The 13,396-nt window shown below is 41.0% G+C and overlaps 1 protein-coding gene across 1 annotated transcript; it reads right to left on the reverse strand.

The window, feature by feature from the left end:
* Nucleotides 1-313: 313 nt before the first annotated feature.
* Nucleotides 314-7,446, reverse strand: LOC311047504 (cytochrome P450 2F2-like). The gene is made up of 10 exons (XM_084060242.1): nucleotides 7,238-7,446; nucleotides 5,805-5,967; nucleotides 4,808-4,960; nucleotides 4,425-4,585; nucleotides 3,994-4,170; nucleotides 3,737-3,875; nucleotides 1,570-1,655; nucleotides 1,292-1,393; nucleotides 1,019-1,160; nucleotides 314-711 (listed from the first exon to the last, which is right to left on the reverse strand). Exons 1-10 carry the CDS (start codon nucleotides 7,397-7,399, stop codon nucleotides 518-520), a joined length of 1,479 nt encoding a protein of 492 aa, XP_083916368.1. The 5' UTR covers nucleotides 7,400-7,446; the 3' UTR covers nucleotides 314-517.
* Nucleotides 7,447-13,396: the final 5,950 nt, after the last annotated feature.

Here is a 13,396-nt window from a genome sequence, read left to right on the forward strand (position 1 = left end):
CTGTATGTCACAACCATCACCAGGGGTGTATTCATTACTACATATTTTTCTTACTTATTGCTTATTCTTTTTTTGTTTATTACATTTTGCAAATACAATAATGGAAAAGAAAAGGAGACAAGAGAAAAATGTTAATCCTTTATTTAGTGTGAGGATGCAAGTAAAATAATATATATATATAAATTTAAAATAAATGTTCAGCTACTGGAAATACACAGTACAGTGCATTTTCTTCACCTCAAGACACAGCTTTACCTTTGTCCTACTGCATTATCAGTCAGTCAAGGACACTGTGTATGCTACTATCAGTGAAAGATGAACTCAGTGAACTGTTGACTTTTAGACGGTGAATGTTTAATGAAGGATTACAAGCAGGTATAACTTTCTATCCATCAATCCAAATCTATAGTTCACAATCAAGATGTTATTGATCCTTTTCTGTTCGTAAATTATTTTTGTTAACCCTAATTTATGCTTTGTGGTACGACCACGTCGCTCACCAAAAAATATAATATTCCTAGACCTCCTGGCTCTCTCTGGGATGTACAATCATGCGGTAGGGTTTAGGGGCCTGTGTGATGCCAAAGATAGGACTGAAGTCTGGCGGCCCTGAGTCCTCCGGCCAGACAAACTGAAACTTCCTCAGCAGAGTCACCAAGATCAGAAAGAGCTCCATACGAGCCAAGCCCTCTCCCAGACACATACGGGGACCTGGAGCAGGAGTCAACACCATATTTTATAAGAACAAATGTATTATATGCACTGGACAAAGTGATTCATTCATGTTGTTCATTTAACCACTTAAACCCTATATATATATATATATATATATATATATATATATATGTACAGTACTTCCTTGACCGTGGTCCCCCAGGGGTCTGTACTTGGTGCCCTTTTTGGTGAATGTTTGCCTATTATGACATGCCCAGAATAGGGACGCTATAGGGTTCATGTGGTTATGTCTACCCGATAGACTATCTCCCCAAGGACAAAGCCTGTAAATGTGAATTATTACCGATAGAGAAAGGCATGAACGCTTCTAGTTTCACCAGTTCTCCCTGGTCATTTAGAAAGTTTTCAGGGTTGAATTCATATGGGAATTTCCACTGTCCCTCCTCGTATAGCACTGACGACAGATTAGGGATGACCAAAGTTCCCTGAGAGTGGGAGAGAGCGTGGTAGAGACAGGGACAAAGAAAAGTATCGGGGGGTGACAGATGAGCTTCTGTTGTGTGAGCAGTTATTGTTACTTGCTGTGCTGTATTGTAACCCTGCTCTGTTGCTGTACCTTGGGTATGTGGTATCCCATGAGCTCTGTGTCCTTAGTGGTGGAGTGGTAGACACTGAGAGGCAGGGTGCTGGAGAAACGCTGGGCCTCCTGGATCACTGCCTGCAAGGAAAGTCATCAATAATTAGAATGTTCAGTTGTTCACAGAGTGAGGAACTTGATTAGATAATACGGACAATAATGGTACTGTTTATATTACTGATTATGTATCTTTTTTTCTTTTTCTTTAGGTTACTCATCATGAGCAATCATTGTTGTATATGATATTTTATCTGTACCTGCATGTAGGGCATATTGTGTCTGTCTTCAAAACTGACATGGTCCTTGGCCTCCAATGCCAGGTCTATCTCCTGATGACAACGCTCTGGAGGACAAGATGACACATAATAATAATAATAATAATAATAATAATAACTAGAAAAAGTGCTCCTCGGAGCACAAGTCTCCGCCAGCAGACTTGTGTTGGGAATGTTGGGAATTCTTATGTTCTAATTCTTACAAAAAATAGAACATGTTACTGTTTTAAGAATGCAGCAGCAGCTTTATCAACTTCAACGTCTTTAAGTGGTCTAAGGCATCTCTTCTTATTGGTATTATATAATTGAAAATGTGACCAAGGACTTCTTTTCCTTGTGGTGTCAGCTGCTCGTCTTCGTTCTTTGTCATTTTCAGATGCGAGTGTTCTTCGTCTTTGTTTCTCAGCTTGGTCCTTCTCCTGTTGGCGTTGCGCCTTTGGTTCTTCATCGGTTTGCACATAATGATTAGCTTCTTCAGTTTGCATAATAAGAGTTAATTGCACTGTGTCATTAACTGTGATCTCAGTTTGTACTGGAATGTACTGTTCTTGATTAATCCTGTCTAAGCTATTTATAATACATATTGTGATGACACCAGTGTGTCTACATGATGTATTGCTCCGCCATTTCTCAGCCATTTAGTGATTATTCCTGTCTTACCTCACTTTGAAAGAGGCAAAGACTCTTTCAAAGTGACACATGTATTTATAGCCCGTTATATGTCACTAGCCAATCAGATCACACTATTTCACCATATTGTCAAGTGTCACGTGAGGCTCGACCAATGTTTGCTTGGCTGACGGAAAGTGAAAACAAACTCTCCTGGCGGAGACAATAATACATTTTATTTGTATTGCACTTTACATTTGAAACAAACCTCAAAGTGCTACAGTACAGAATAAAAACAAAAGGGGGGCACTGCCGTGGATGCAGATGGTGGGTTAACAGGGAGATTTGTATTCTGTCTGGGAGGAGATGGGAAGCCAGTGCAGTGAGGGGAGGATGGGTGTGATGTGCTCGTATTTACGCACTCTCATCAGGATCCTAGCAGCGCTGTTCTGGATGCATTGGAGCCTTTTAAGGCTCTTGCTTGGGATCCCGATGAGAAGTGCGTTACAGTAGTCAAGTCTGCAGGAGACAAAGGCGTGGGCTAGCTTTGCAGCTTCAGGCAGATGCTGAATAGAATAGAACTGTGTTCATGTTATGCTGTGCTTGTGCACACCTCTATTGGAACAGGAGACAATACAAATACAGGATACAAAATGAACTATAAAAAAATCCCAGCAACATAAAATAATATCAATAAAAAAATATACAGTTTTAAGATTGGGTTAATAAGTGGTTATTACGTGGTTACAGTAATAAGTTCTGCTGATCGTCCAGAACACATCCACAGTCTGGACCCCCCAGAAAAAAATCGATCTAGATCGTTTGTAGAGGACATTCTTAAGATTTCATGTTCCCTGTTTGGCGTCAAATGAGTAAAAGTCAAAGATGTGGAGGGAGACAGGTTTAATTTGTTTAACCATTTATGAGAAAAAGACAGTGATTGACTTGATCATTCCAACCAACTCAAACATACAAACGTTTCAGCTCACTTGGCCCTACTGTTAGGTGAAGGTGACAAAGTGATAGCCTGGCATTGGCCAGACTGATAACGTGGATTCACTCACACGTTCCTCCCCGGTATCAGTCTGGACTTCGGCCCATAGGGAGCGAGTATGAGAAATCAGAAAAATATGTTTTTACTGTTGTTTTTCTTTTCACTGTTGTACGGACAGCAGTTGAAACGCAGTCACTGATTGGCCCGATCATTTTCTGATTTCTCATACTCGCTCCCTATGGACCGAAGTCCAGTCTGATGCTGGGTAGGAACGTGAGTGAATCCACGTTATCAGTCTGGCCAATGCCAGGCTAACAGAGTGATAGCACATACAACCGACTTGTTATGAATTGTCAAGGTTTTAAATTTGAGACGGCTGTGGCTGTGACGCCATGGGACTATTGAGGACGTTTTCCATCAGACTGGACCTGTGTGCCAGGTTTTGTTTATTTTCATACATGGGAAGGCAGATTTCCTGATTTGAATAAAGCAGGACCAGCAAAATAGCCCCTTATTATAGACAGAAAGACTGGGAGTGGGACTCACCTTGGATTTCAGGGTGCGTCATGAGATACAGCACAGTAAAGCGGATGGTGTTGGAAGTGGTATCTGTCCCAGCAAACAACAGGTCCAGTAACATAACCACCATCTGATCTTCCTCAAACACACTGCCCCCCTCTGATGTCTAATGACACAAAGGACAGGAAACATTCAATCATGGCAAACGATGAGAGGGTGAAAACATTGGAGAGGTGAAGTGGAAAGTAGGAAAGGACAAAGGACACACGCACACACAGCCTTACCCTCTTTTCCATCTGGTCAAGGTAACTGTCTATGACATCCCTTGGCTCGTTGGGCGTTCGTGAGGCTCTGTGCTGCTCTATGATGTCGCTGACATGATGTTTGATGGCGTTATAGGCTTTCAGAGGGTTCTGGAAGGGCAGCGGCAGGGCCCTCAACAAGGGCATGGTGTCATAGATCTACAAAAATTATAATAATGATAAGAAGAAGAAGAAGAAGACATCTTAGTTCTATTTACCCCCATGGTGTTTAAAAATATATAATTATTATGTTGTTATATATATGATATATTTATTTATTTAAGTTTTAAATAAAGACAAAAAATACCTGAAAGACTGTTAAAAATGTGAATTTATGTGAATTGTCATAAATAGTAAGTGTAATAACACCCACTGTCCCCCAGGGACCATTGAATCATGAACGTAACACCCACCATTCCCCAGGGGCCGTTGGCGATCTTGGAGTTGTCAGACATCATCTTTATCATGGCCTGGAAGAAGTCGTGGTCGTAGTCATAACGTTCCCCGAACATAATAGAGCAGATGATGTCACAAGAAGCATTGTGGAACAACGTTTGCGGGTCTACTGACTTTCCTGTGCACAGAAAGAGATGAATAGAAGTTTCAACCACTTAAACCCTAGTGTTCCTATTGTGTGATTCTCAGATGAAAATCGCTAATCTACACACTTTTAGATCAGCTATTTTTACTGAACCTTCACCCCAGAAAAGAGACACACAGGCTCAAACTCTATACTCCATATAACCGTGTTTGTAGACCCTTAACTATAGGCCGCACTTGATAGATTGATGCTGACCAATGTTATTCTCCAGCACAGCAGCGACATGTTGTGTTTCTCCTAGAATCCTCTGCTCCATAGACTGTTTCCCCAGGCCAAAGTTTCTCAGGGTCGTTAGAGCAAAGCGGCGGTGCTCCCTCCAGCCAGGGCCATAGTCTGCCATGATCACTCCTACAGAAGTCAAATCCTCATTGTTAATTATACTCAGAAGAGTGTGCAAATAGATCAGTGATTCAGGCTGCGTATAATAATGATAGGAAATTCTGTATTAATAGTAACTGCGTAGTGGTATTAGTAGATGACTTCCTGGTTGAAATTAGGCAGTGGTGTGTTCTACCGTGTTACGCTATATACGTAGTATGACGTGCAGAATGTTTTGAAAAAAAGCATAGCCCTCTACTAACCATTTCATCCGTTGACCATGTGCAAGTGTGCAACCACGACCACACGCAGGGAATGATTATTGTATGCCCTCCGAAAAGAAACTTGAACACACCACTGAAATTAGGATATTAGGCAACCTGGAACCTCACTCTGCACGATAGCTCCGAGATGAGGTCCTGCTATCTTGGTTCCCGGCAGAGGAAGAGTCCTTCCAAATGCAGTGAAGATCACCTTTTTCACAACATCGTATCCAAAAAGTAAAGGTCAACCCGGAAGGTCAAGCCGTCAACCCGGACCCCCGACGGCAGGTGCCAGTACTGCTCCCGATTCGGCTACAATGGGAAAACATGGCACAGGCTGATTTAAACGTTTTTATTTTTTCAACCCTTCGGTTAAATATTGCTTTCTGGTGAAATCTCAGGTGTCTCGGACTACCTTTACTTTTTGGATACGATGTTGCGAAAAATGTCATCTTCTCTGCTTTGGATAGACTCTACCTCTGCCGGGACCCGAGACAAACGGGGCTAGGCAACAACATGGGTGGATGGACCATGAACTGTATTAAAAGTGTAATTGGTTGTGCTTGTGTCTGGTGGAATGACTACCACCTATAGTGTAGAAGTAAACATGCCTTTGCCCTGTGTGAGATGGCTGAGCAGCACTTCATTTGGACGTCCGGCAAAGTCTGTTGCCTTGGTAACCAGGGCTTCTCTCATGGCCTTGGTTCCATTCAGAATGACGGCTGGCCGGCCACCGAAGAACAGACTGAAAACTTTGCCATAGCGGGCACTGAGCTAGTGAAGAACAACAGAGACGTCTCAGTTAGTTTGTTAGTTAGCCAGCCAGTTAGTCAATTACTGGGATTGTTTGTGTATTTAATCAGTGATTCAGTCTGTTGATAGATTATTAGACTCACAAGTCAGTCTCTAAACGCTTTGCTCAATGGAGACTGAGGATCTCCCAGCTTTTGTAGCTAAAACTGGGTAGAAATAATTAAAACATATTTAAAAAACTGCCTTGCAGAATCAATCCAAAGACGTTAAGGCGGTCCTTCATGTTGGGGCAGTGACAGGATTGGTTTCCAAAGCAGTAGGCATAAGTATGTTAGTTAGCGGACATTCTTGCCGCTGTTCTAGCAACTACCTTGCATTTAAGTAGAAGTCCCCAGACGTATAGCAGGCGGAGATCACCGATCATACGGCAATGCGAGACTAATAGATATTAGCATTGGCATTGAGAACAGTCAGCTTTGACATAACAATCAAGATATCGGTTGGTCTTTTCATGGTGAGCAAATAGACATGTTGAAATGTCTTTCATGGTGAAAGTCAAGACATGTTGGTCAGTGGGTCATAGGTCATTTGATCAGCTTTTCAGGTAGCAAGGTATTTGGTTGGTTACTTGAACGCTGAGGAAGGCTTGTAGCCGAAATGTGTCAGTGTGCCACCATGTTGCCTATTTTTGCAAATAAAATAAGAAGTACCTGAATGGACAGAACTTGAGTGCTGTGCACCCGGCAAGATGCAGTAATTACCTAAGTAGGCAGTTGTTTATTAATTGGCTGATAGTTTACTGATTAGTTGTTTTTTCGTTGGTTTAGTTGATTGTTGTGCTTACCATCATGACAATTTATGCATCATAAACACATGTAAATTCAAACACCACAGAACTACTCCCCTTTATATGTGCTGTCAGCCCTGATCAGATATGTGATTCATTGCATCAAATAGATTTGTTCTTCAAGATAAAAGTATACAATACATACAAACAAACACAAAACCTCTCATCTCATATTCCTACTTGTACAAAATAGTATTTGCAAGGAGTTTTTTCAACCTGCTTATAGCACTAAGTACAGACGGATTGCCGCATAAGACAATACTATGGCAATACAATAGCTTTCTGTGAATGCAGACTTAAATGGTTCTGATGCAGTAAACCCCAACCATAAGGCACTACAAGCTAGATAAGCCAAAGGATAAGAATGATGTGTAAAAACTATTTGATCAGGTCTGGATATTTACATTTCCATAACTATTTTCATGATGTCACTGTCATCTTTACCTTCTCCAGATCTGCAATGGGATTCTCCAAATTAAGGTGAAGCAAGTTTCCAAAGAAAGGCAGGGCCATGGGGCCAGGAGGAAAGTTTTTAGCCCTGTGAGTCCGAACGAGAAAAAAGAGGAGGCAGATTGCCAGCCAGATGAGTATCAAAGATCCAAACATGTTGATGTTTTTTTTACCTTACTGCCTTCTACTTACAGACCCCCACACATCCACTGTATATCTCACTGTCCTGCGCTATAAAGACACACAACTGAAACTGCACATTAAAGGTGGCCATGTGACCACTGAAGCAGTATCATTGGTTGGTGTGGGGGTTGACCTTTTCCTGTTCTGTGGTTCAACGTCCTCATTGTGCCTTTCTGTTTTCTATTCACTCTCACTGAGTGCCTGAAGTGTTGCCTAGCTGGCAACAAACTGTTATGCAATTGCTGTTTATTTTGAAAGCGAATACAACTGTAAACTGCTTGCTGAGTGCCCTAACATTGGTAAATGACAATGTGGAAATATTGCACTGGTTTGCATATCATTACAGATGAATAAACAATGGTATTAATTATCTTTATGTCAGTGCATACTGTCTTACAGTATGTTCATTGACTATTATTGTATGTCACTGAAACGTGATCCATTGGGAAAATGTAGCCTTACTAAACTGGACTTTTTTGTAACCTTCATTGTCTTGTGGCAAGTAAGCAGTGTAATTGTCTCTCTCTATTGGCTATTTTGTTGCTCAGTCTAACAAAGGTTCTTGTGTTCTTAATGTGCTACCAAGCCAAGCCTTAAGCCACACTGAAAATATGCATATTTTAATTTCCAATTACTCATATTGTGCTTGTGACCTACCTGTAAACCTACACACAGAAATGCATGAATTGATCTACTTGAGGTTGAAAGAACATCCACAATATTGTCTTTCTCCTTCCTCTCACGTTTCCACCGTAAACACAGTTAACAGCTTAGTAGAGAAATGTATGTCCTGCGTTTGTCTGTAGGTTATTGTGCCGGTGAAGTCTATAGAAGACATTAGCAGAGGCCTCGCATACCTTCTCCTGCTACTGACCTAATTCAGTGGACAATGTCAGGTTGAAATTTGACATGTTCACCACTAGTGGGCAGGTTGTATCAACCTTTGTATTAGACCTTGCATCACTTTAGCTCTATTTTTGAATATAGAGTGCAGTATAATAGTTGGAATAGTATGACTATTACATAAAACTAAACATGTAGTAGCTGAACAGATCTGTGTCCATGTAGGCCTACTTGCATCTAGTGGTAGAGTGACATGATATGCATACAACATAAGTTAAATGGCAAAAAAGAGCCAAGCTAGACTCATAATGGTTCTTTTATGATTCATGTTAAATCTAAAACTATACTAGCCTACTAGTTTTGGACGATATTTTCTTAGACTTTCTTAACTGTTTAAAAACCCTCTGACAGATTAAAATAAATGTAATGTAAACAGAATAGTAAGGAGCTATAAACAAAATTTTAAAAAAAGTGTCCAACTGTGACACTTTTTTCAGATGTTTGCTGTCAGCTTGAGTGCCTTTTACCACAAACAAGACGGTGTCTGGCTGCCATGTGGATCACGGCTATCAAGTTAATGACATCATATTGACACTGTGATGTCATATCGCTGTGATGTTATTAGTTCCAAATACAGAGTTATTTCCTTTCCAACCTTTACAGTGCCACCAAACCTTCAAAACAAGATAAATGTTTGGATGACCTTAGTCCTACTACCCATGACTAAAATAATCAAATTGTTTTCTTCCCATTTACAGAATCAACGTTACAGACGCCACATTACAGAGTTTATTTGGGTTCTCATAATGTCTGCAATGCACGTACAGTAGCAAAATGTAAAAACCAAAACCAAAAAAGGAATTTGTTTGGAGGTCAATGTTCCTGTTCTCATGTAGGAGAGGTGTGGGTGCATGGGGGACACTTTTCCTGGGAATGGCCTTGAAGTAACAGCAAAATATGCCCCAGCTGCTTTGAACACCTGTGTGTGCATGCGTGTGTGCGTGCGTGCGTTTGTGTGCGTGTGTGTGGGTGTGTGTGTGTGTGTGCTTGTGTGTGTGTTTAACTTTTGTGCACACACATGCACACTGATGAGGGGAGGAGAGGGAGGTCTATCTATAACAGATAAAAACTAGATAAATACTGCCACCTTGTTGTACTTTGAGGGAAGGAAATTGCTTTGATCATGTGTTCAGCCCAGGCACTTTCACAACCCAGAGCGGAAATAACTATTAACTAGAAAATCTATTTTTGTTGTCACATGACCCATGAGATCATTTGTCTAATTTGGTGAAACCCAATTTGTCCATGATCCAAGGAATCCAGGCGATTTAGGTTTTGTCATTGCACGACCTGCGGTTCAAGAGTTATAGGGCAAAATGTAAAGCGTCCCCGGTATAGTATCACAATAAAGCTGATTTGAAAAATGTTGGGTGGAGTGTCTGGCTCACTGGGAGTGTGCATGCAAGGTTTGATGCTGATCTGCCCTGCGGTGCCAGAGATTATCTGCTCACAGACACACATGTCAAAAAGTGTGCCATCTGAGTTGGCATGCCATGGTGGACAGAATAGGTTTCGAAATTGGAATTGCAAATATGCAGGACATTGAGTGAAAGAAAATGAATGCTCCCCTCTCCCCCACACAACCATAAATAACTAGGGTCCTAGAAATGCAGTCCTGAAACGGCTGCCTTTTATAATTGTGTTTCCTTTGCTTTATGTTTAGTGTAAAGCACAATGAATTGTTGTTGAAATGTGCTATACAAATACAATTGCCTTGCCTGGGCCATATATCTGCCTCGGGGGGATGAGTGTGGCTCAATGTGCTTTGCCCACCAGCTGGCACATTATTGAGGGGATAAAGATACATATACATGTCAAACACCACGGTTCAGAAAAACAAACCTGTTCAAATGTTTATTTTTGTTGCTGAGAATGTTGTGCACTTGTTGTACAGTATGTATCAAGGTCCTAATGGGCCTTGTACTTTAGACTACATCCAGGGTTGGTATTAAGAAGCAGGGATACAGAGTTGGCCAGAAACAGTAAGTGGGGAAAATACATACTCTCTTTGTTTTGAATAATTTATCAAAACAAACTATTTAGCTATCACTAGCGGATGTTAACTGTTATATGGATGCCTATGGCACACACTAACTGATAATTTCTCACTGTGAATGACATTTACAGTCGGAAGTTACTTACTTACTTACTTATCCCCATTACGCCGGCTGGCGCATAGGGCAGCAACAAAGTTTCTCCACTTTCATCTGTCTTTGGCCATCTTCTCTATGGTCCCCCAGCTCTGGTGTTGTTGCTGGAGCTCCTTCTCTATCGTCCTCCGCCATGTCGTTTTAGGCCTCCCTTTCTTTCTTTTGCCTTCTGGGGTCCAGTGTAATGCGACTCTTGGGATCGCGTTGATGTCCATTCTGAGGACATGGCCAATCCAGGTCCACCTGCGTTTATTGATTATGCAGAGCATGTCGTCCTGTTGGGTGATGTTGAGGAGATTATTGTTTGAGATGGTCTTGGGCCAGAATATTCGCAGGATTTTGCGTAGGCATGATGTGTGGAAAGTGGATAGTTTATGGATGTCGCTTTCTGTGGTTTTCCAGCATTCTGCACCGTATAGTAGTGTTGATAGTACGCAGCTTTGGTAGATCCGGAGTTTTGTTTTGGTGCTGTATTGGTTTGACTTCCAGATTTGTTTAAGTCTTATGAAAGTTGTGTATGCCTTGTTGATCCGGTTTTGAATGTCCTTACTTGCTCCCCCATCATGGTGAATGATGCTGCCAAGATATGTGAAATGGTCTGCGTTTTCCAAGACCTGTTCCTCTATTGTTATATGTGTTGGTGTATTGGTGTTGATGGGCATGACTTTGGTTTTATTGTTGTTTACGATCAACCCAACTTGTTGGCTGTAGTGTTGGAGTCGGAAGTTATTTCACAGTAATTGTATTACTACAGGTTCTGTAGCTTTGAATGAAAAACAAAAATTGTAACCAATTATTAACAAGGAGATGCTGCAAAGTCATTATCATCCCAAGTTATATGCACCTGTCAAACAAGTTAGTATTGATTATGTGAGGTTACAGTACATTCATAATGATTGTAAATAATACCTAAGTTCACCTGTAAGACATTAATGAAAGTGAGAAAACATTGTAAATTAATGCAGTCAAAGATACTCACAAAAGTTGTATTGCTGAATTAAAAAACAAAACAAAACCTGACTATATGTTATTATTAGCCGGTGACATTCCATGTCTGGCATTCTAAACTCTTACCACTCATACCAAGGCTTCACGTGCTTCTTTCACAATGAGAGGGTTTAGTAATCACAATAGAAAGTCTGGCATTTCTACTATTCGGCAGTGTTTACGTGGTGTGCAGAGCTTTCCATGGTGGTGAGAATTCCGCACGTGGTCTACTGTATGTATGTACACATCCAGCCAGTGTTGTAGAGCTGGACCCCTCTCAAAGGGGGGGGGGGGGGGAGCTGGTGATGTCATCGGAATGGAATGCTTGGGTCATGTCAGGCTTCTGGTGTTTTGAGTTGAGCTCTATAGACCAGTTGAGGGAGTCATCAAGCCACTACACGCTATACAGCTCAGAGAGGCCCCCTGAGGATGTACAGTTTTACTTGTAGGTAGAGGGTCATGACTCATGACTAAACTGCCAACAGTTGCAAACTTCACCGGATGTGCAGTACATCCTGTACAAGTAATAAAGTGAGACAGTGAGAAAGAGAGAGTTAAAGAGAAAGAGAACCAGGGAGACAAAATGAAGATGAAGATAAAATATACTATATTTTCTTTTTGTTGGAAGTGGTGGAAATAAGGTAATCTTCTGTTGTTGCTGTTAGTAGTTGCCTGGTAGTTGCCAGTAGATTGTAAAGTTATAACTAAATGTGGTTTTCTCTTGTGTGCTCGTATATGAGTATATGAGAAAATCTTGAATCTCTTAACCACTTGAACCCTAGCATCCTTATTATGGGCATTTCTTGATGGGCATTCTGCAAAAATAGATGAACATTTGGTGAAAATTATTTTTCAGTGAAGAGATTTAAGAAGAATTGAGGGTGCCTTGGCCCCTGGGGTGCCCTGGTCAGTGAACTAGTACAGTATATAGGGTATAGGGTGGTTAATAAATAGATAAATAAACCAATCAGATAAGATTGGATAAATGAGACAAGAAGAAAGAAGAATTTCTAGCTTCCAGGAAATTATAGTGGTCAAGGATCGACCTTTCACCTCGGTCCCCTCCCCCGTTTTTTGTCCACATTCCAATCCGCCCACATGTATCCACACTCGCTTGCTCACTCACACACTCATTCACTCACTCACTCACTCACACTCAAACACACACACACACACACACACACACACACACACACGCACACACACACACACACACACACACACACACACACACACACGCACACGCACACGCACACGCACACACACACGTCCGCACATACACTCCAATATTCACTTCTCAACCAGGGAAATTATAATAATTAAATAAAGGGAAATTCAGCTTTCTTCAACCTGGGCCCTATTTCCCACAACCCATCACATAGATTGGTTAACTCGTGCCACTTATTTTCTTGAAGATCGAAATAATAACAATAATAAATGGTTTATGAGGTTTGTCATAGTCTCATCAGATTGTATTAAACAGCTCCACGGAATGGCAATTCAGGTGGGAATGGGTCTTTCTGTAAAGCAACTTAAGTTTTCAAATAATTGTAGTGGAGTAAAAGTACAATATTTGCCTAGTGGTAGTGGAGTAAAAGTACAATATTTGCCTAGTGGTAGTGGAGTAGAAGTAAAAGTATTGAAAATTGGAAATACTCCAGTAAAGTAAAACAACCTAAAAATTGTACTTAGTAAGTACAGTACTTGAGTAAATGTACTTTACACCACTGTTTTGCAGACATTACACTTTTGGCTTGCCCCTCTGTATACTGTACCACTCACACTGATTACTGCAGCAACTCTGACACACTGTGAAAGTTTACTCCCTGCCTGAGATTAATTAATGCACCAAGCGTTTGATGAATTTTACTTTCTTGCCAACCGCCTTCTGGATTACAGTGCGATTACATTTCCTTTGTCATAAGAAAGT

Source organism: Gymnoscopelus microlampas, assembly GCF_963454915.1.
Source record: "Gymnoscopelus microlampas genome assembly, chromosome: 6".
Lineage (NCBI taxonomy): Eukaryota > Metazoa > Chordata > Actinopteri > Myctophiformes > Myctophidae > Gymnoscopelus > Gymnoscopelus microlampas.